The sequence below is a fragment of the Salmo salar genome, chromosome 16, assembly GCF_965601325.2.
Source record: "Salmo salar chromosome 16, fSalSal1, whole genome shotgun sequence".
NCBI lineage: Eukaryota > Metazoa > Chordata > Actinopteri > Salmoniformes > Salmonidae > Salmo > Salmo salar.
This window is the reverse complement of record NC_138306.1, coordinates 17,259,079-17,283,675: the sequence shown is the minus strand read 5'-3', so window position 1 is coordinate 17,283,675 and position 24,597 is coordinate 17,259,079. Positions and strand designations below refer to the sequence as shown.

Here is a 24,597-nt window from a genome sequence, read left to right as displayed (position 1 = left end):
AGAGAAGGACAGTGTAACGTCTAGCCATACTCCCAAGTACTTGTATGAGGTGACTACCTCTAAACCCTCAGAGGTAGTAATCACACCGGAGGGGAGAGGGGCATTCTTCTTACCAAACCACATTACCTTTGTTTTGGAGGCGTTCAGAACAACGTTAAGGGCAGAGAAAGCTTGTTGGATACTAAGAAAGCTTTGTTGTAGAGCGTTTAACACAAAATCCGGGGAGGGGCCAGCTGAGTATAAGACTGTATCATCTGCATATAAATGGATGAGACAGCTTCCTACTGCCTGAGCTATGTTGTTGATGTAAATTGAGAAGAGCGTGGGGCCTAGGATTGAGCCTTGGGGTACTCCCTTGGTGACCGACAGTGGCTGAGACAGCAGATGTTATGACTTTATGCACTCTTTGAGAGAGGTAGTTTGCAAACCAGGTCAAAGACCCCTCAGAGACACCAATACTCCTTAGCTGGCCCACAAGAATGGAATTGTCTACCGTATAAAAAGCTTTGGCCAAGTCAATACAAATAGCAGCACAACATTGCTTAGAATCAAGGGCAATGGTGACATCATTGAGGACCTTTTAAGGTTGCAATGACACATCCATAATCTGAGTGGAAACCAGATTGCATACCAGAGAGAATACTATAGACATCAAGAATTCCAGTCAGTTGATTATTGACACATTTTTGTCTTGGCATTCAAGTCTAAAAAGTTACTTTCTGACCACTTCTTCCATGGGCAAACATGTATGGAAAGTTTTTTGTTTAAATCCAAAGGTCATTCATTTCAAATGGATTGACTCAGGCGCAGAGGCTCTGTCAGGGGCAGCTGACAAGGCCTTACCAGACTGGAGCAGACAGAGACCAGGCTGTGCAGTGGAGGGAGACAGTGTGAGCATTGAGGAACAGGGGTAAGGAACAGGGGTGAGGAGGACTGTCAAACTTACTTTCCCCTGTGATGTGTCGGAAGAATGGTCTGAATCTGGTTTGCATTGCTAGGCATGACTCCTCACACACAGGTCATGGTCTTGTATCTTTGCCCTCTGAACTCTAGGCCTATTCTCTTGCCTGTGAGTATGTGCATATGCATTGGCTTTGGACTAGACACCTCATTGTGTGGCCCCTCTCCTCTCAAGGCTGCATGCTTTGTCCCAGGGTGCCCTCAGGCAAAGGGCTCAGAAGTAATACTGCCAATTCCCCTCAAATGCTCATCCCCCTGGGCATTACAACAATCCATGAATGTGATTCACCTATTCATTTTGTCGGTCCTTATTTCAGTTGAAGATTGACATGCCTTTACTTTCAAAACGAGTGTTCACTTCACTGGAAGCAGAACTATTAATATGGAATTTGCATATGGGCCATACTTTTAAGTTGTTTTTGGGAACCCCCCATGTAATTAGTCTTTGTGGCTTTAGCACCACAGGATCTCTCAACCTCAGGACTTTCTCAAGCAATCCATCCAACGTTTAAGAACTGGGGCCTGCCTGGACAGGCCTACTCCAGGGTTAGCTCACTGTGTGATGGAGCAGGTGGTCTGACCTGTGTGGTGGCTGATATACGATCCTCAGCCCCCTCCATCGCTCTTCCATCACTGGTATTACCAAACAAAAGTACAAAGCCAACACAGATGCTAGTCTCACAAGTGTCATTTTTCAGAGCCCTGGGAGAAAATTGGCGGTAGATCTGAAGTGCAGAGTTGATGCCATTTTCCAAATGGGAGTGTATACGATGGGACGGCCCTATTCCACACAAAACCGTAGCCTGAATACCTGTTTTTGAGTTTCCAAAGCAAAGGAGTACTCTCTCCACTCCTGTCCCCTCAGGGCAGACAGACACAGCAGCTAGGCAGGGACTGGAGATAAATGATGAGGGGGAGGTTGAAGGAGTGAAGCAGAGGGTTGAGGATGTAGGGGAAAGGCATAGAGGATGATAAGACAGAGAATGGCCATTGACTCTCAACTTTTTTCTCCATCTTACGTCCCTGCTCCTGTGGGTGGCTGTACATGCTGGATTTGTAGCCCCCCACCACCACACACACACACACTGCCGGCCAAGGAGCCAAAGCGCAGCACCAAAGGCATCCAGAGCAAACAGGACTGCTGCTGGATATTACATAGCAGCTGAGTAAATATCATTTCCTTCTAAAGTGTGCTCACATTAATCTCCTAGAACCCCGCTCTTCTATTTGGGTTGGAGCTGAATGAGGATCCTCGCAGGCCACCATAATGATGCCCGTGGTGATTGATGCCTCCCCCGCCTGCTCTGCCGGTATTCACTCTTGTTGAAGCGTCGCCTTGGCGACCGTCACCATCGGCTATTGTGCCCGCTTGGCATAGATGACCTAATGCTGATTTGAGGATTATTACATCTCAGTTATTGCCTCGGTGATTATACACTTTGAATAATCACTCTGTTGAATGAGGGTGAAATGTGTTCATATCACAATGCAATGAGCTGCTTTGGCCTGGCCTGTTTGTGAAGGATTTTGCTTCGAGAATCCTATGACTATGTAAACATAAATGGTAGCTTGGATTTGTCATGAAACAACTGGATGCATGAGATAACGAGCAGTATAAGTTCCTGATGCTTGGGTTTTTAATCATTTGGACGAGTCACAATTTCGCAAGTGTTGGCGTCTTTTGAATTTCGAAGGGGGGGGAAGTCTTCGTTCCGGCTCTGATCCTCGTTCTATCGGTTCTCTTAGCACATATGGACCCAGAACTCTATCGAGCATTTGACTTATTAAGCCAGACTTAAGTTTTGGGTTAACCAACATTAGTCAGATATTAATAGGCAGAAATCTGCTAATGTTTTTGGCTCATTAAACACAGTGCATTCTACTTTTACCACTGAAACAAAGCTACTTCAACTGCTACTACAGCATTACAAGAATTTGAGGCCTATTTATTTTATTTAACCTTCATTTAACTAGGCAAGTCAGTTAAGAACAAATTCTTCTTTAAAAAAAAAATATATAAATACAATATAAATATAGGACAAAACACACATCACAACAAGAGAGACAACACTACATAAAGAGAGACCTAAGACAACAACATAGAAAGCCAATGCTTTAGTCTCTGTTTACTGTTTAAGTATAGCTTTTAATTATGTGTAAGTGGGCATGGCCGATCGGCTGAGACAGACGGAGATATTTTGTGAATCAGCCTATACATATATATATATTTTTTTAAATCAGGGTTCAGGAAGAAACCAGAGCTCTCTCGGTCAGCAGCCCTCATTCCTCTTGAGCCACAGAGAAAACAAAAGAAAAAGCTGGCCACTAGAGCATCATTTCCTGTGTGTGTTTACACGCGTGTGTGTGTGTGGCCATGCCCTAGGCCTAGTGTGTGTTTGAGGGTGTGTGACTACCAGCCAGGAAACCGTGACAGGCTAATAGTAGTACAGACATCTGCTCCTCAGAGGTATTGATGTGGCTGTAGTAACAAACAAACAAAGCTGCTCTTACTGCTCCTGACAAACCAACCCAGAGACTCCCTGCCTGATAACAATACTTGAACGTGAGGGACAGAGGAGGGAACTAGCCCAACATCACAGAATTCTGTCTGTGTCCGAATACCCACAGTTGCGTTCTAAATAGTAGGCATTTTTGGTATGGGGATTTTTTTTAAACATTTAATATGGTATAAATGCCAGGATGTCATACTAATTTCTGCTTTTCATCTACGTACACTGAACAAAAATATAAATGCAACAGCACTTTCAACGATTTTACTGAGTTACAGTTCATATAAGGAAATCTGTCAATTGAAATAAGTAAATGAGGCCCTAATCTATGGATTTAACATGGCTGGGCAGGGGTGTAGCCATGGGTGGGCCTGGGAGGGAATAGACCCATGTCCAGCCAATCAGAGTAGTTTTTTCCCCCCACAAACGGGCATTATTACAGACAGAAATACTCCTCAGTTTCATCAACTGTCCAGATGGTTGGTGTCAGACGATCCCGCAGATGAAGAAGCCGGATGTGGAGGGGCTGGGGCTGGCATGGTTACACTCGGTTTGTGGTTGTGAGGCCGGTTGGACGTACTGCCAAATTCTCTAAAACAACATTGGAGGCGGCTTACGGTAGACAAATGGACATTCAATTCTCTGGCAACCGCTCTGGTGGACATTCCTGCAGTCAGCATGCCAATTGATCGCTCCCTCAACTTGAGAAATCTGTGGCATTTTGTTGTGACACAACTGCACATTTCAGTGGACTTTTATTGTCCTCAGCACAAGGTTCACCTATGTAATGATCATGCTGTTTAATCAACTTATTGATATTCCACACCTGTTAGGTGGATGGATTATCTTGGTAAAAGGGAAATGCTCACTAACAGGGATGTTAACAAATTGCTGCGCCAAATTTGAGAAATCAGCTTTTTTGTGCGTTTGGGACATTTTTGATATTTTATTTCAGCTCATGAAACATGGGACCAACACTTTACATGTTGTGTTTATATTTTTGTTCAGTATAGTAGAATTTGCTACACACTTGAGGAAGAGAATCGTATTTCGCTGATAACCACCTGATAACCAAAATGAACGAATCAGATGACACATTCACAGTAGGAGGAGCCTAGTATGCTGATATTTGTAGCTTACTGCATCCATTTTCACTAAATAGTTCTGATTAGTACACAGTATGCAGTTTAAGTAAAAAGTAGGCAAGACAGATTTCAGACACGGCCATTGACTAAGTTGTGTTAATGTTAATTTTACATTTTCTTTTTTTGTACTTTCTCACAGAAAGACGTCTGATGGCTCTGACGTGAATTGAAATCGCAAAATACTCTGTATAAAAGCCAGTTCCAACAGCCTATAATCTTTGGGTGTGTTATACTATGTACAACCCATATCAAGAGCTTTGACTCCGAGAAGGAAGCATCGCACACTCACTGACTCACTGCCTCACACAAGTGTCCCCAAGGATGCATGCTCGTTGTGTGAGTACCCTGAATTTACTCACACATACGCAGCATTACACCAACTCTGTCTACATGCACAGGAATGTTTGGAAGCTGCTTTGGTGTCAGTCAGATTTTGAAATACGGTCCATGTGGCCAATGTAGTCATTTTGTTGGGGTATAGAACACGCTACAGAGTACTGGACAATGCCTGTAATAATGATACTGTCCAGCTTTTGTCAGTCAAGTCTGTGCTTTCTCAAACCAGTCCATAATTGTGGCATTGTCAATTCTTAGCCACACTTGATAAATGTAGCCAATTGTTATTTTCCTGTCACATTGCAGGTGGGTAAGATAGACTATTCACTTGTCCACCTTAAGGGCAGTAGGCCACTAGCTCTAGCCTGGAGGTCGCAGATAGGAGTTTTGGCAAGACAGCACAACAGATCTGGGACCACCAGGCTACAGTTGCCTCAGTGGCAGGCTAAGTTGTTTAGCATCTCTCTCCGTTGTCATCTTAGCTCAACAGACTGTCGGACACTGGGTCCTTCAGTGACAGCTCTGTGGCATCATACTGTAACACTAAGGTGGTAACACATTCTGGCCTCTATGTGCCCAGCTCTGTCACTGGCAAGAGACTCCACTGTTGGAGTTCAGTCTCTCACAAATCAAATGAATGATGAATAGCATACTATTTATATTCCCAGTGGTGTCATTCATTGTCCCTCTTTGTAATAACACATGTTGTGACATTACCACTTAGCTGCAAAACGTTGCATAGTGATTTTTATTTCTCCACAACAATGTTAAATCCGAATCAGCACAATTTTGGGATGTATTTGTAAGCACGTCTCCTGAAGCTATCATGAAATGATGGTCAAACTAAATCTGAAAGACTTTGAGCTCTCTCCATTGTGGGAGGTCCTTTTGAACTCTAATTATTTGAGCCGTAAGTAATTGTGCCTAACAAGGCTATGCTATGCTGTGCTGGGCTTTTCCCTCCTTTTTCCTACAAAGACCTTGATGAAAAGGTAGTAACGAGTACTTTTGGGTGTCAGGGAAAATGTATGGAGTAAAAAGTACATCATTTTCTTTAGGAATGAGGTGAAGTAAAAGTAATAGTTGTCCAAAATATAAATAGTGAAGTACAGTACAGATACCCCCAAAAACTACTTAAGTCGTACTTTAAAGTATTTTTACTTAAGTACCTTACACCACAGCTTCACACACAGCTTGTTGTTTATGTTGGCCAATCAAACCGGCAAATAGGCTCAGTGTGTAGCAAGTGAGAGGGAGCTCACTAATGCAATGCAAGATCGGATAAAATTCCGCAATTCAAATTTTGTGAAATGAGAAGTAGGCTACAACGAGCAACCAACTGAATTGGGTTGGGAAGAAAGTGCAGCATGAGGCCTCAATTATCCTAGCTGACTACCTTAGCTAGCTAGATTCTCTAGTCTACTCCAGTCAAGACGGGCACTGTTATATTTAAGGCACAAGGCACGATGGGGTGTGGTATATGGCCAATATACCACGGCTAAGGAATGTTCTTAAGTACGACGTAACGCCGAGTGCCTGGTTACAAGCCTTAGCCATGGTGATATATTAGCCATATACCACAAACCCTCGAGGTGCCTTATTGCTATTATAAACTGGTTACCAACATAATTAGAACAGTACAAATGAATGTTTTGTCATACCCAAGGTATACGATCTGATATACCACAGCTTTCAGCCAATCAGCATTCAGGGCTCAAACCACCCAGTTTATAATGGATGATGTCCTAGTCCAGTGTAAAACATTGTAACTGTGTCATGTGATGATATGAACCTGACATTCTAGAAGGGATGTTAGTTGAGTGCACATTTAAGGCTTTTTAGGGCATTGCTCTTTTGAGTGATAGTTGAGATTGATATTTTGATAAAAGTTATATGATAATAAAAGTTGAATGATGCTCTAATGTAATTCTAGATAATTATATCCGCCGTCATTTTCGATATCAGTATGCAATATCTTAACTTTTATACATGTAACATTGCTTGTGCTAAATTGATCGTTATAGATAGCATTTTGAAATTTACTGCATCTTAAAAAAGAATTTTAATCGAAACCAGAAGTATTCATTTTTAAATGTAGAAAGCATTGTCTAGCAACCAGTATAGTTGGTATGGTAATGAAGATTTCTCAGCCAATTGAGTAATCTCCCCAAATGTCAGAACACAAGAGACTGGCATGTGATCCAGCTCTCTGCGGGTATTGAGAGCATGTGATCTGGTAAAGAATTATGAGCCTAGTCCATAATTACCTTTTGATGCTGTTTATCCAGTCGATCTTCCTTCATATAAGGCCATGTTGGGCAGCCCTCCTAACCCCAGATCTCTACTAGATGGTGAGGCAAGGTACCCTCCTGCATCGTTTACAATGTATGTAAATAATAAAGTATTTTCTCTGTAATGTCTCTTCCGTTATATGTTTGGACCCCAGTAAGGCTAGCTGTCCTAACAGATCAAATCATACTTCCAGACCCCACATCTGCTGAGCTATTTCAGCTGCTGCTATTGAGCTTGTAGAGAAAAAGTTAAAAGAAATGAGTTCTGCCAAAACATTTTGTGGAAACCCGTTGCCTAGAACCGAGAAAGCCGTATCAAATAAAAGTTTATTGGTTGCGTACAAAGTTTAGCAGATGTTATAGCAGGTGCAGCGAAGTGTTACTAGCTCGTAATAGTGCAGCAAAAATGTCAAACAACTACACTGATAACTATAAAATCAAGTCTGGTTAACAACCCTATAACACTATCAGTAATCAAAATGCTACGAGTGGATATACACCAAAAATATATACTATGATATGTACAGCAGTAGATATATTACAGTGAGCTATGTTGAGAATCCAGTGTAAGAAAATGCAATGTACGGTAGTAGATACTGTATCTTAGAATGAGCTATGTGAAGAGTACAGTACATGAATACACAACGTAAAAGAAACAGCCCAGTATTTAATGTCCCTATATACAGTACATGGGACAGCAGTGTTGTGTGAGTATGGGCGTGTATGTTTTGTGTGAGTGAGTCTTTGTCTCTTATTACAAGAGGTGGTGGACTCGATACCTATTCAACAGTCTGATGGCCTGGAGATGGAAGCTGTTTTTCAGTCTTAAGGTCCCAACTTTGGTGCACCTGTACTGTCTCTGTCTGCTAGATGGTAGCAGAGTGAACAGACTGTGACTCGGGTGGCTGAGGTCCTTGATGATCTACTTGGCCTTCCTTTGATACTGAGTGCTGTAAATGTCCTGGAGGGCAGGCAGCGTGCCCCTGGTGATGCGCTGGGCTGACTGCACCATTCAGTTGAGGGTGGTGCAGTTGCCATACCAGGGGGTGATGCAGCCCGACAGAATGCTCTCAATGGTGCAGCTGTAGAAGTTTGAGGGTCTTATGGGCCATGCTGAATTTCTTCAGCCGCCTGTGTCGCTGCACAGCTTCTTCACCACTGTGTCGGTGTGGTAGGAACATTTCAGGTCCTCAGTAATGTGCCCGCAAAGGAAGCTTTTCAAGCTCTCATTGTGCCCAAGAACACGAAGGTAACCTGCCTAAATGACTACCGACCCGTAGCACTCACGTCTGAAGTGCTTTGAAAGGCTGGTCATGGCTCACATGAACACCATAATCCCTAGACCCACTCCAATTTGCATACCGCCCCAACAAATCCACAGATGATGCAATCTCTATTGCACACCACACTGCCCTTTCCCACCTGGACATTTTTTACATTTTTACATTTTAGTCATTTAGCAGACGCTCTTATCCAAAGCGACTTACAGTAGTGAATACATACATTTCATTTCATGCATTTTTTTTTTGTACTGGCCACCCGTGGGAATCGAACCCACAACCCTGGCATTGCACACACCATGCTGGCGCTGCAAACACCATGCTCTACCAACTGAGCCACAGGGAAGACAAAAGGAACACCTACGTGAGAATGCCATTCATTGACTATATCTCAGCGTTCAACACTATAGTGCCCTCAAAGCTCATCACTAAGCTAAGGACCCTGGGACTAAACACCTCCCTCTGCAACTTGGATCCTGGACTTCCTGACAGACCGCCCCCAGGTGGTGAAGGTAGGTAACAACCCATCCGCCACGCTGATCCTCAACACGGGGCCCCCTCAGGGGTGCGTGCTCAGTCCTCTCCTGTACTCCCTGTTCACTCATGACTGCATGGCCAGGCACAACTCCATCATTAAGTTTGTTTATGACACAACAGCCTGATCACCGACAATGATGAGACAGCCTATAGGGAGGAGGTCAGAGACAGACAACAACCTCTACCTCAATGTGATCAAGACAAAGGAGATGATTGTGGACTACAGAAAAAGGAAGACCGAGCACGCCCCCATTCTCATCGACAGGGCTGCAGTGGAGCAGGTTGAGAGCTTCAAGTTCCTTGGTGTCCACATCACCAACAAACTATTATGGTCCAAACACTTATTTATTTCTCCCCTATTTCGTGGAATCCAATTGGTAGTTAGTCTTGTCTCATCGCTGCAACTTCCGTATGGACTCGGGAGAGGCGAAGGTAGAGAGCCGTGCATCCTCCGTACTGCTTCTTGACACAATGCCCACTTAACCCGGAAGCCAGCCGCACCAATGTGTCGGAGGAAGCACCGTACACCTGGCGACGCTGTCAGCGTGCATGCGCCCGGCCCACCACTGGACTCACTAGAGCGAGATGGGACAAGGACATCCCGTTGCTGGGCCAATTGTGCGCGGCCCCATGGGTCTCCCGGTCGCGGCTGGCTGCGACAGAGCCTGGACTCGAACCGGGATCTCTAGTGGCACAGCTAGCAACTGCGATGCGGTGCCTTAGACCACTGCGCCACTCGGGAGGCCTTATGGTCCAAACACACTAAGACAGGATTCACGTTTATCGTCGAAGGAATGAGCGTTACACCGAGGCTTGTACTCTGGAGCGAGATCGATTTGGAGGTGGAGGGTCCATCATGGTCTGTGGTGGTGTGTCACAGCATCATCGGACTGAGCTTGTTGACATTGCAGGCAATCTCAACGCTGTGCTTTACAGGGAAGACATCCTCCTCCCTCATGTGGTACCCTTCCTGCAGGCTCATCCTGACATGACCCTCCAGCATGACAATGCCACCAGCCATACTGCTTGTTCTGTGCGTGATTTCCTGCAAGACAGGAATGTCAGTGTTCTGCCATGGCCAGCGAAGAGCCCGGATCTCAATCCAATTGAGCACGTCTGGGACCTGTTGGATCGCAGGGTGAGGGCTATGGCCATCCCCCCCCCCCCCCCCCCCGAAATGTCCGGGAACTTGCAGGTGCCTTGGTGGAAGAGTGGGGTAACATCTCAGAGCAAGAACTGGCAAATATGGTGCAGTCCATGAGGAGGAGTTGCACTGCAGTACTTAATGCAGCTGGTGGCCACACCAGATACTGACTGTTACTTTTGATTTTGACCCCCCCCCCTTGTTCAGGGACACACTATTCAATTTCTGTTAGTCACATGTCTGTGGAACTTGTTCAGTTTATGTCTTAGTTGTTTAATCTTATGTTCATAGAAATATTTATACATGTTAAGTTTGCTGAAAATAAACGCAGTTGACAGTGAGAGGACATTTCTTAATATCTTAGTTTAGAATTTCTTAGAGATTAGAATCAAGTAAGACCAACTTATTTAATAAATGTTAGATTGAATTGAAAATATTAAAAAATCATAACTTGTAAAACCTACTTTAGATTAGCAGAACACAAATAAGTAAAATTATATTTACTCAATAACCTAATATGTGTTAACAGTACTCAAAAACAGTAAGTTATAAGAAATGATATTGACAAAATGAGTTAGTACCACTTTTATGATTTGAGTTCTACTGACAGTTGGAGATGTTTGAGTAGCCACTACTCAATTTCTTTAATGAGTTAAGCAGTTACTTTTTACAGTGACAGCCCACACACACACACACACACACACACACACACACACACACACACACCTGTCTATATTAGACATGAGGGAGTCGGGTCCACAGTACAGTATAGTATGCCCCAGATAGCTTTTGGCAGAGGCAGTGATAAAGTAGGAAGAACCAGAGAAGAAGTCTGCAGCGGGACCCTTGGAGGACTAATTATATAACTAATGGTAAAATATAACAGAGGAAGAAGAGCAGCAAGCAGGCCAGGGGAGCTGTTTATTCGATTTGTTTCATAGAAAAGTGAATTGGTGGAACAATGAGCCCTTTCACGTGGCAGAGGCAGGAAAAACTTGGCCCTGCTTCTCGGACAGTGGGCGGGTTGTTTTCACTGATGCTTGTTTTTCCTCAGGAGGTCAACAGTGTTTCATTCTCTGTCGTCCTGCTGACACTGCACTTTCTCTCTCACAACAAATGGCCCGCAATCAAAAGCAATTCAGAGTTGCAACTTTAGACATATTCGCCACCGTGAATGGGGTTATGGGAAATATGTTGTCGTGCGCGTTTGAAAAGGGCTGGTTGGATGACATCCAGTCCAGAACAAACAGCCTTTGGTTCCAACAGATCGTCATAAAGACCAAACGACTCGCTCTCTCATTGTACACGTCCACCCAGTGTGTATTCTATTGGACGTTTGGTTTTGTGCTGTCAGCCCTGGACATGCAGTGGGCATGAAGGCCTACAAAATCTGTATCCATGCCTATGTATGCCCCTTTACAACAACAGGGCCAAACCAGGCTGAACTGTGACATTTCTGGTTCCAGGAACCAGCCATGAACTTCCAGAATCCCTCAAAGCCCATCCATAGACTCCCTTCTTGGCCCTATCCTCTTCTCTTTTACAGCCACAGAGAGCCACCTGTTGACTGTCCCAGCCTCCTGCTCCCTGCTGCCCCTTTGACTTTATTTCCAGGTCCCGCAAGTGTCAGTTCACAGCAGTGCACAGGTGCACTCATCTCCCTGCTGCCAGTTTGAAGTGGATCACAGAGTGCTTTGATCGCAGTCACCCCCCCTCAAGCTCCTCAGTGGGCCCCTCTGCACGTGTTTACCATACAGATGACCTCACAGAGACAGGATTGTACCACTGTATATACAGAGGATGACCACTCAATGCAGCGTTTGCATGCGCGGAGAGAGCAAAGGATACAATGTTGTGAACCTGTCATGAGCTCAGCTTTTTTTGTTCAAGGTGTTTTTGTTTTTTTACACACTCTGAGTTAATGTGTATTATTCTATGAAGGAAATTCAAGGTTCATTGTGTATAGCACTGTGCCAGTGTGGGCTAGAGTAATGTTCATTGTTTGTGTAATATTTCTCTGCAGGGTCTGTGGATATTGTGGGAATCGGGAGTGTTCAGTTTAGACAATTGATTTGAAACCCGCCTACAGCAGAATACTTGATGCCCAGGCTGTTTGATCAAAGCGATGCTTTCACCTGTCTCCGAGATGACAGAGAGAACCGGTGGAATTCTCAGCGATATCCACTTGAGTTGCCTCACTGACTAGTGGATTAGGCTTCTCTGTGAAATGCATTTCAGCCCCCGAGTCACTCAAGGGAAAGAATTATAGTATGATTGTCTGATTGTATCTTAGTTGAATACGATGTTATGTGTAGGTAGAGAGAGCCCTAATTGTATCCCTGTTTTACATGTGCCTAGATTGTCACGGGTGAATAATATGCACCAAATGTTGAACGGTGATTTTTCTGCAATGTCATCCATCATGGCATGGTGTCACTGGTCAATGTTTGACTTGCAATACGAATGATTTAATGTTCAGTCATGAATATAATTCTGTTAAATTATCCTCTCTGCTCCTTTGCGTAAATGTCAGGGCTGCTTTGTTTTAATTCCACATCCTCATTCACTGTTTGGAGTGAGGAATTATTCACACTTGGAATTCTGGGTTTCTCATTCATAAAGAAAACTCCCGAAGCTCTGGTAGCCTCTCTAGGAACATTCTTTCCCTTTCCTTTTAGCTCCCCATAGAAATCTCTTGTTCTCTCTATGGAACAAATGCGTTGCTGGAGAACCTGGTTGAACTTGTGACATCCAAACAATGAACTATCAGGTCTTGGTAGCTCATCATGATTGAAAAAGGAAACTGGCACCAATCTCAATCTGCCCTCTATAGGTCTATTTTACCTGCACTGGACCTACAATCTAAAATGTTGTTTGGATTAAAGCGAGTTCAGACTCAAGTAGCCATGGCGTGGTTACCCATTGGGGTGAAGGGACTCTTTGCTACACTGCAGCCAAATGTACCCGACTGATTGTTGGTTTCTATCTGGCTAGTCAGACATTGGATGCATATCACTGCAGTTTGTTTCCTCAACAAATGAGACTCAGCACCCCCCCAGTTTACCCCCCTCCCTCCTTTCCTGTCCCACCTTCCCCAATTTGATTTGTTTATTCCCCCACGAGGTTCCAGGATGAAAGAGGTGCTCCCGAAGCCTTGGGAAAGAATATAATTTATCAGGGATTTCTAATAGAACCCACATAAATCATTCATTTTTCAAGATTGTGTAGGCATTTAAAGTTGATGAATGAAGCCAAGTTCTCGGCTTATTCCATTTATTTGCATTTTGGAAAACACAACGAGGAGCTCTCAGGGCCCAGTTACTGTGAACAGTTTAATTGAGTCAGCAGTTAATTGATCAATGATTCGGTTCAATCACTTGACTTGGCCAGTTATTGATGGTTGCCCAATAGAGCAGTCTACTCTATGGGGAACCATTTGGGCAGTTTGGAAAAGGCCTCTGTGCTCTTATTAAAAAAAAAATAATAATCATAACTCCTTGCCTGTATTCGGACTAGGCTTGGGCTGTATCCGGTTTGTCATCTCTTCATACTGACCTTGTGCAATGCCGGGATATTCAGTAATACTGGCACTGGACACAGGGGCGCTATTTTCAAAACCCACTTTGTTTTTTACGTTTTTTTAACTTGCTAACAAGTACATGTAAAATCTCATAGAAAATGCTAACTAAATGCTAATGAGCGCATTGTTTTCCCTCAACACCTTCCCTGGTTGCCACTACTCATCTAAAAATGTAATCTGTCTCATCACCATTTAAGTCACTCCCCCCAAAAATATTTTGAGGTAGGGTGGCATTTTACCCCAAGTTACTCTAAATAAAGTAGGAATGGAAAGCTGGGATCCTCCTCTTAACAAAGGCCCTCTCCCTGCAACAGCTTGTCAGAATGCATGTTTCCCTCCCTGTGGCACTCCTAACTTGAATGCTCCTCTCCCGCACAACAAGGCGACTAGGCGACTAGGTAAATAACTATTCTACTATGTGGTAGTCAGATTTTTCTATTCATTACTCATTTTGTTGGAGAGGGAAAAGTAAATGTGGAATGTCCTAGTACCTTCAAACTGCACCTCGGCAGAAATATTCGCAAAGCTCTGGTCTCTCTTCATTGTGTGCTTGTAAACAAACACCACGTGACTGGGGATTACAAGTAAAGTTCGTAATGACCCATTTTGACAGGTGAAATGAAGAATGAAATATTCTTTATCTAAAGTATTGCAAAAGTAGACTGCAAGTATTTAGTTAAAAAGTAGAGACAAATATTCAAATGTAGACACAACTTCAGAAATAGTTTTGACGGTATTGATGGTATTGAAAATCCATCCCGTGGCTATTTCCAGCCCTACAGTCTACTAGCCTGTACTCTACAGATGTTAATGACTGAGTGGGCATCAAGCATCAAGTTGTGTTGAACTAATGTTCAAGACCGTTGTCTGAACTGGCCAGGTGAGGTGTGTTTTGTGGTATTAGACAGTTTGTCAGTATAGCAGTTTTATGCTGGCTAAAACCATAACCTCCAGAGACATTGACATTTTTGGTCTGACTTTCATCATTGAGTTTCTCCTTTTTTACAGGAGCTCGTCTCCAAAACACGTCCATCCCAGACTCCAGTCATGATTAGGGATAGCCGGTGTGAATACACACACTTGACGAGTACGACAGGCCTTAGCTGCAATCAGCGCGTTTGCTCTATAATTCATGTAATAGGGCCAGTTCATTTTGGAGGGTTTTTCTTGTGTGGGATTAAAGCCGATGATGCCCATATGATAGTCTTGGCCAGAGTCGATTTCCACTGGATTCTCAATGCTATACAATCTGATAGATTTGTTGAGGCTTAAGCCGCCGCATTGCTAGAGATAAGAAGTGATTTTGCGTCAGGAATTAATTTGAAAATGTGTTTCTTATGTAACAACTCTGTTTCTATGTAATGTTGTAAAGTTTTGACAGCAGGGCTAAGCAGCAGCAGTTACAATGGCCTCTAGTTACCTACTTACCATACAATTCCTCTTGGTGTTTGTGACCGGGCACAAGGCCCTGTGATTTTTCATTAGAGCAACATCATTTTGTGGCCTCCTCTATTGGAATTTTGTGTTGTTTTTTTTTAATCATGTTTACTTTCATAGTGGCGACGTCAAGCCCTGGTACCTCATGACAAATCCATTATACATAGCCAGGGTCACATAGCCATCACAGGACACTGTGTGTTCACTCACACACACCATTACAGTAGGGGGATGTTGCCTACAGTAGTAACTGATGTACATTTTAATGACAAACATTCCCATTGACTGGTGAGATAATTTAGCTCCATATGCAGCCTGGTTAAGAGAAGCCTCCTGTCTCTCTCCTGTTTCCCTGCTGGTGAATGTGGCGTGCAGTCAACCAGTAGCACTAGTGAAGACCCTGGCGTTTCCGGGCAGGATGTCAAGAAAGCGTGTCCGTGCTCCATCACAGTGGTGATTGATTAGTAACAGGGCTAATTAATTCTATAGTGGCTTTAATGAATCACCTGAGATAAGCGCTGCCAACCTTCTCTCACAATCTACCTATTTGTGCTTTGTGATCACTCCCCCCTTATGTATGTCATTGCCCTTAGACTATGGGCTGGTGTTGACTACAGAGACATATTTCTGACCTGTCTGCTGTGTGAGTTGCTAAGAGAGTTACATACCTCTGACTTGTGTGGTTGTAAATATCAATCTGACCGAGTTGTGTCTCTGTGTTCTCAGAGATCCGTGCCCAGCTGGTGGAGCAGCAGAAATGCCTGGACCAGCAGACAGAGATGAGGGTGCAGCTCCTCCAGGACCTGCAGGACTTCTTCAGGAAGAAGTCAGAGATCGAGATGGAGTACTCCAGGAACCTGGAGAAACTGGCTGAACGCTTCATGGCTAAGACGCGGAGCACCAAGGACCACCAGCAGTACAAGTAAGTACAAGTGCGTCTAGGTCTTGTCTGTGTACCTGGGTCTAGGTCTGAGCCTTTCTCTGTCGGTCTATGCATTTTTTCCTGAAGAAGGTAAGTCACTGCATGGAACACTGTCTCTGTCTGAAAAATGCCTCTCTCTGGTTCAGTGTTCATGAATACCTGTTACATTAGGCCAACCAAAATCAACTTCATATTTGATTATAACGTTGATGACATATCAATCTGGAAAATATATTCAAATGTTTTATTACAATGTTGATGAGGTGAATCAATCTGGTTTGTATTTACAGTCAGTCTGGGAAGACCTACGCACAGCAGCAGTGCTCAATGATTCAATTTCCTATTTATTTCTCATTATCAAACTCCATCAATGAGACATTTTATTGTCATGTCATTCTACTCATTTCATCTCCTCCATTCGACGTCCGAAATCGATTTGGACTGCGGGCTTTCTTTACCAATTTTTTTTCATACTTTTAAAATGTGTGTTCCCGATTTATGAATACATTTACATGAATTATTGAAAGGAAATATCCTGTGAAGGCAGACTGTTACACCAGGGGCTCCAGCGATAAATATCCAAAACAATTTTACCCCTCTCAGCCGATTCTGCATAATGTCCCTTTGTTCTTCTGTAGCTCATCTGGGTAGCAGTGGTGTAGCCCTCTATTTAAAATACTTTCCCAATCTAGCCTCACAATTCAAACTGTCACCCTCTGTCAGTGTGCAGATGGTATTTCCAGCACAGTGTACTGTGAGTTATGGAATTGGAGAAACTCCAGTGAAGTAACTGATACCTCCCTAGAATGGGTTGAGATTTTATGAGTTGTTAAAAATAAATAAAAAAATGGACATCAGATTCTTGACTGCTCCCAGATCCACAGTACAGAATACATGGAATGGTGAAAGGACTCCTAGTGTTAAAATCATTCTTGTGGAGAATAACCTAACCAGCTTGGTCCATGTCTACAGTAAGTTGGTCTCAGTCATTTGGATCTAACCACAAATGAGACCTGAAATGATGAAAGACACAATGTGGGAATCTCGCTCCAAATCAATGGAAATATGATCACGCTGTAAGAGAAGAACTACTTCATCTCTCTCCCATAGATGTACTTTCTTTACCCCTGTCTGTGTGGTACAACACAGACTGGCATGGATGAGCCTTATTGGAATGTTGACACGCTGTCTCATTACTCTTTAGGAGACTGCTTATGGAAAAGACAGATATTGGGCATATTGTTTGAACTTGCGATAGGGACCAAAAATAACACGCCTGTTTGCCCAACTCTGTGTCTGGAAATATTCCTGTACGGAGTCTACTGGGCCTGTTAACGACTCTAGCAGCTGGGTGTGCAGAACCGAGAGGCTGAGGAGATTCCGACAGCGTGGCTTGTTAGCTGTGGTTTTCATCGCGTGATTTGGTGTCTGGTCAGTTCATTCGCAGGGTAAACATTTGCACAGTGCCAAGCGAGCAGCATATTTCGGTGCTCTGTAAACGCGAGACGTTTGAATAACACTTAAGACTTGTGGCCCATATTTTTTTTGTATTCGTACAAACAAGGTTAATACAGAGGCGCTTCTGTATTCTCCACGTTCTCTAGGTTGTTTTCTTTGGACCGATTATTATTTTTTTTTTTTTTGGGAGGATTGTAAAAGTGCACTTTCACTCGGACTTTGAGCTTTCTGGCCTCATGATAGTGCAGAGCCTCAGCCCAGCTTGGCTGTGTGTGTGTAATAAGCTGAATTAGCATTAAAATGAGCGCATTAAATCACTGGCTAATTAGCTGGCGTTTCCGCACTGGAGAGCAGTGAATACTGACATGCTGCGTGCAGTTGGGCTGCTAAGTGCTACTGACTTAGGTGAGAATTCAGTCACAGATTTGAATGCAGTGTTCGTCAGATTTGACAGGGAGCCAAGTCATGTGTGTTCGGTTTGTCGACGCCCAAATTGCAAAAATGTGACGAAGTTAGAGAATTCAAATCTTTCTGTCAGTGTGTTAAGGGTAGGATGCTTTGTACTAACCCTGATGTCTAGCCTCTGTTTCATCTGAGGAGAAAATGGTCAGAGGGGCTGTGGTACATTTCAGTGTTCAGGACCAGGAATGCCTCGTCAGCCATATTTTTCTCCTTTATCGAGTCGCCTTCAGGAGTGAGAGAAAGTGAAAATACACTATTTGTGATGCCTGTGGAATTATTGCTACAGCACCTCAGTTGGCCCAGAATCAATCTTGCTTGGGCACAGCAGCAGCAGTAGGCGGTATAGGCCCGTTCTGCAGCTTCTCTAAGCTCGCTGTGATGGATGAAAGTTGGTACTGAGGGACCAGCAGGAGGTGGAACTGGTATGAAACTACAGTCAAATACTATTTGAAAACATTTCAAAATACTTTATCTGGGCTTGATTGAGCTTGCCCGACACAGTGGAACCAATAGGATAGGCATAAAACTGCAAACCCCGCCCGTCTGAACCCAGGTCTAGTAGATGATATTACAGTCGGTATACACAGGACAGGACACAGGACATATTGTGTATGGTAATCACATCGCTGTATGTTGGACATCCATCCCTTGACATTAAGCTCTGTGACTCACACTTATCAGTGATAATCTGTCAACATCATCCCACATATTGAATTATTCGGTGTGCCAAAGTTATTCCGAGTATTGCGTAATTATCAAGCCTGTCCATTTTCTACATCCCATTCTGCAGCACGGATGGGGCCGACAGCAATATCTGTTGGCCCCTTTATTACTGATGCTTAGATGGATAGGGTCTGGTTTAGTCAAATGGCTGTCGCCTCTCGTGACAGATACAGTTCCCTCATCAAGCTCATTCAATCAACGGGCACAGTTTATTAGATCTGATTATCTGCACCGTTGATCAACCCTGATCACTAGACGTGTAATGAACAGAGTTTTTAATATTGCAAAAGGTTAGGGCAGGAGTTCTCTTTGCTAGAAAGTCAACCCTGTTCATTACAAAAATAAAACCAATGGGACAGTTTATCCACTACCACCTTTTTTTTTTCTTCTCCTCTCTCTTGAGAACCGAACGGGCTGTTTTTCCGTGTGGACAGTGATACTCTCTCCTCGCCGCTCCCCTCCACAGGAGACAGACACCCTGAGCACACAAGCCTCCAGCTGGATCAGCAGCTCTTTTGTCCACTGGCTTTCTCTCTTTTTTTCATCTTCCCAGAATGCAGTGGGGAGAGAGCTACAACAGGCCCCACAGCGGAGTGGCCATAACCCCGTCCCAGGGAGTGTCAGTCAGTCAGTCCACTGCTGCGGCAGCGCCATGGCTGTTTGCAAAACGAACACATTATACACACACACACACACATTATGCAGTTCTGTTTGTTTAGGGAGTGCCAGAGGGATGGAAGGGAGAGAGCGATAATTGAATTATTTATGTAGCCACCCCTGAGAGGGAGTGACTTGAATAGACCAGATTCCTTTCCCCCGTACAATAAAGCCAATCGGTTTAAGGGACTTTCATTCATGTTGATATGATTCAAGTAAATATACCCCAAATAGTAGCTATCATTCCATTTTTGTAAATTCCACTTGCAATTGTCAAATACTCATAATATATGCCACATTTTTATCCAAAGCGACTTAGTCATGCCATATATCCATTTTACAAATGGGTGTCCCCAGCCTGACTCAAACCCACCATACTAGCTTTGGAAGCGCCATGCTCTACCGACTGAGCCACAAAATACCAATTGCCTACAGTTGTACTCTGAGTTCAGAACAGCCTCAATTCATTCGGGCATGGACTCCACAAGGTATCGAAATCGTTCCACAGGGCTGTTGGTTCCAAGTTGACTCCAAGGCTTCCCCTTGATGCAAATAGTAAACTGTTGAGCTTGAAAAACCCAACAGCGTTACCTGGGAGGGCATAGGCCCACCCACTTGGGAGCCAGGACCACCTGTGGCTGAGCCCCTGCCCAGTCATGTGAAATCCATAGATTAGGGCCTAATGAATTTATTTAAATTGACTGATTTCCTCATATGAACTGTAACTCAGTAAAATCATTGAAATTGTTGCATATTGCATTTATTTTTGCTCAGTGTAATATGTCATGGAAATAGGTGTTCCTAATGTTTTGTACACTCAGTGTATAGCCTCAGTTGTCAGTCAATGAATTAATATACTAACATTCTAACCGTTTGCATTCCACCCAGAGAGAGACTGCCATTAAAGCTAGTGATGCGGCTTATTAATGGGAAAAAATCTTATGCTAGAGGCCCCAAAGGGATTTGCCATTTCAGATAGGGCCTCTGTTGATAAGTAAATAAGGTCTTTCTGTCTTAAGTGTTCAGACTCAAAATTGAGCTCAGGTGCGTCCTGTTTCCATTGATCATCCCTGAGATGTTTCTACAACTTGATTGGAGTCCACCTGTGTTAAATTCGATTGGACATGATTTCGAAAGGCACACACCTGTCTAGATAAGGTCACAGTTGACCTTATCATGTCAGAGCAAAAACCAAGCAATGAGGTCGAAGGAATTGCCTGTAGAGCTCCGAGACGACAGGATTGTGTCGAGGCACAGATCTGGGGAAGGGTACCAAAATATGTATGCAGCATTGAAGGTCCCAAAGAACACAGTGGCCTCCATCATTCTTAAATGGAAGAAGTTTGGAACCACCGAGACTCTTCCTAGAGCTGGCCGCCTGGCCAAACTGAGCAGTCGAGGGAGAAGGGCCTTGGTCAGGGAGGTGACCAAGAACCCAATGGTCACTCTGACAGAACTCCAGAGTTCCTCTGTGGAGATGGGAGAACCTTCCAGAAGGACAACCATCTCTGCAGCACTCCAGCAATCAGGCACTCCTCAGTAAAAGGCACATGACAGCCCGCTTAGAGTTTGCCAAAAGACACCCAAAGGACTCTCAGACAATGAGAAACCAGATTCTCTGGTCTGATGAAACCAAGATTGAACTCTTTGGCCTGAATGCCAAGCGTCACGTCTGGAGGAAACCTGGCACCATCCCTTCGGTGAAGCATGGTGGTGGCAGCATCATGCTGTGGGGATGTTTTTCAGCAGCAGGGACTGGGAGACTAGTCAGGATCGAGAGAAAGATTAAGGGAGAAATGTACAGAGATCCTTGATGAAAACCTGCTCAAGAGCGCTCTGGACCTCAGACTAGACAACGACCCTAAGCACACAGCCAAGACAATGCAGGGGTGGCTTCGGGACAAGTCTCTGAATGTCCTTGAGTGGCCCAGCCAGAGCACGGACTTGAATCCAATCGAACATCTCTGGAGAGACCTGAAAATAGCTGTGCAGCGACGCTCCCGATCCAACCTGACTGAGCTTGAGAGGATCTGCAGAGAAGAATGGGAGAAACTCCCCAAATATACAGTACCAGTCAAAAGTTTGGACACCTACTCATTCAAGGGTTTTTCTTTGTTTACTATTTTCTACATTGTAGAATAATAGTGAAGGCATCAGAACTATGAAATAACACATGGAATCATGTAGTAACTAAAAAAGTGTTAAACAAGTGAAAATATATTTTTTTATTCTTCAAAGTAGATACCCTATGCTTTGACAGCTTTGCACACTCTTGGCATTCTCTCAACCAACTTCATGAGATAGTCATCTGGAATGATTTTCCACAGTCTTGAAGTTCTCACATATGCTGAGCACTTGTTGGCTGCTTTTCCTTCACTCTGCGGTCCAATTCATTCCAAACCATCTAAATTTGGTTGAGGTCGGGTGATTGTGGAGGCCAGGTCATCTGATGCAGCACTCCATCACTCTTCTTCTTGGTCAAATAGCCCTTACACAGCCTGGAGGTGTGTTTTGGGTCACTGTCCTGTTGAAAAACAAATGATCGTCCCACTAAGCGCAAACCAGATGGGATGGCGTATTGCTGCAGAATGTAGGGGTAGCCATGCTGGTTAAGTGTACCTTTTTTAAATTCTAAATAAATCAGTGACCTTGTCACCAGCAAAGCACCATCACCTCCATGCTTCACGGTGGGAGCCACACATGCGGAGATCATCCGTTCACCTACTCTGCTTCTCACAAAGACACAGCGGTTGGAAACATAAATCTCAAATTTGGACTCATCAGACCACAGAACAGATTTCCATAGCTCGTGTTTCTTGGCTCAAGCAAGTCTCTTCTTCTTATTGTTGTCCTTTAGTAGTGGTTTTCTTTGCAGCAATTTGACCATGAAGGCCTGATTCACACAGTTGATGTTGAGATGTCTGTTACTTGAACTCTGAAGCATTTATTTGGGCTGCAAACTTAGGTGCAGTTAATTGCCTATTTCTGAGGCTGGTAAATCTAATGAGTGTATCCTCTGCAGCAGAGGTAACTCTGGGTCTTCCTTTCCTGTGGCGGTTCTCATGTGAGCCAGTTTCATCATAGCGTTGATGGTTTTCGCGACTGCACTTGAAGAAACTTTCAAAGTTCTTTTACATTTCTGCATTGACTGACCTTCATGTCTTAAAGTAATGATGAACTGTTATTTCTCTTTACTTATTTGATCTGTTCTTGCAATAATATGGATTTGGTCTTTTACCAAATAGGGCTATCTTCTGTATACCACCCCTACAGTACCTTGTCATGACACAACTGATTGGCTCAAATGCATTAAGAAGGAAAGAAATTCCACAAATTAACTTTAACTGTTAATTGAAATGCATTCCAGGTGACTACCTCATGAGCTGGTTGAGGGAATGCCAAGCGTGTGCAGAGCTGTCATCAAGGCAAAGGGTGGCTATTTGAAGAATCTCAAATATAAAACATAAAAAAAAATCTAACACTTGTGGTTTCTACATGATCCCATATGTGTTATTTCGTAGTTTTGATGTATTCACTATTAATATACAATGTATAAAATAGTAAAAATTAACAAAAACCTTTGCATGAGTAGGTGTCCAAAATTTTGACTGGTACTGTAGGTGTGCTAAGCTTGTAGCGTCATACCCAAGAAGACTCGAGGCTGTAATCGCTGCCAAAGGTGCTTCAACAAAGTCCTGACTAAAGGGTCTGAATACTTATGTAAATGTGATATTACATTTGTTTGCTTTATCATTATGGGGCATTGTGTGTAGATTGACGAGGAAAAAACAATTTAATCCGTTTTAGAATAAGGATGTAACGTAACAACGTGGAAGAAGTCAAGGGGTCTGAAGACTTTCTGAATGCACTGCATTGTCATACATGCATGTATGTGAGAACACACACACACCTGTATGCATACGTAAGCTCACTCCTAAACACACACTAACACTCTCTCTGTCTTTCTTTCTCCGCTCCTCTGAGGACCGTAGTTATCTCTCCCTCCTGTCTGTCTGACCTGTCTGTCTGACCTAATCCCTGCGTTGTGGGGAAATTATGACATTGAGAGAGTTTCCTGCCGTTTATGTAGGCTAGGTAGCAGAGTCCATGAGGTCACTGCTGCCATGGCCCTCCCTACACACACACACACACACACACACACGAGCGCGCATGGCCTGTCATTTGGTCCAGCAGGTTGTCTCATTAGCCAGCACACAGCGCCCCACTGTTTAGCCATTGATTTATTGGAATGGCTAGTGTTCATTCAATGGCTCCCTGTAGTGTTTCCATCTACACTAAGTCCCGCATTTGGAATAATGACCCTGTTACCTCTATTCACCATGACTTTTCGGAGACTGTAATTTTAAGTTCCCGTCTGTTCTTCATTGTATTGGATGTGTTGTACAGTCATAGGAAGGGGTGAAATTATGCTGCGATGGTAATTTCAGCCCTTTTCTTTCAGGCTGCATCCCAAATTGCACCCTATTTACAATCCCTATGCAGTGCATAACGTTTGACCAGGGGCCTATATGAGTGCACTATATAGGGAGCCATTTAGTGCACAGTCTGTATTCATGAGGAACTGGGCCGTGGCGTGCGTGGTCTGGCGAATCGGGTCACTCCATTCACAGCGCCTGGGCCCCACTGTGCTGCTCTGTGCAATGAGGCGAGCCAGAGGGGGTCGGTCGGTTGGACACACACTAGTGCACAGAGCCCAGTTATATAACCCTCCGGTCACAGCTGATGTCCCATGCCCAAGCTCATTTACAGTTAGAGACATGCCAATCACATACACACGTACGTACGCACACACACAGATAGAATAGTAGAAACGCACACAAAAGCTGGAGAACATATGCACGTCCAGGGACTTTTTTTTTCAGGTGCTGGTGTTTATGTGAACTCATGAAAAATAAAGAGGAAAACGCTGCACACTGCTGTTCAGGCTCACAGGTGATTTTATTTATAACAACGTTTAGACTCTTAGGTCTTCATCAGGCATCCATATCCCAGGTGGGGGTGGAAGGTACTATATATATGGGCAGTGCTCAGTGACATCACTTCCTGTAACGGGAGGTAAAACGTATAAAATATCGGTTCACAATATGAACGTTCAATATCAAAATATTGAACCATACATGAGGAATGTGATAAA

The 24,597-nt window shown here is 43.8% G+C and overlaps 1 protein-coding gene across 1 annotated transcript in view; it reads left to right on the top strand.

The window, feature by feature from the left end:
* Positions 1–24,597, top strand: part of LOC106573171 (SLIT-ROBO Rho GTPase-activating protein 1) — a 158,912-nt gene that overhangs the window by 39,205 nt on the left and 95,110 nt on the right. Inside the window, 1 exon segment of the mRNA XM_014147891.3 lies at positions 15,947–16,142. Coding sequence (XP_014003366.3) covers positions 15,947–16,142 — 196 coding nt within the window.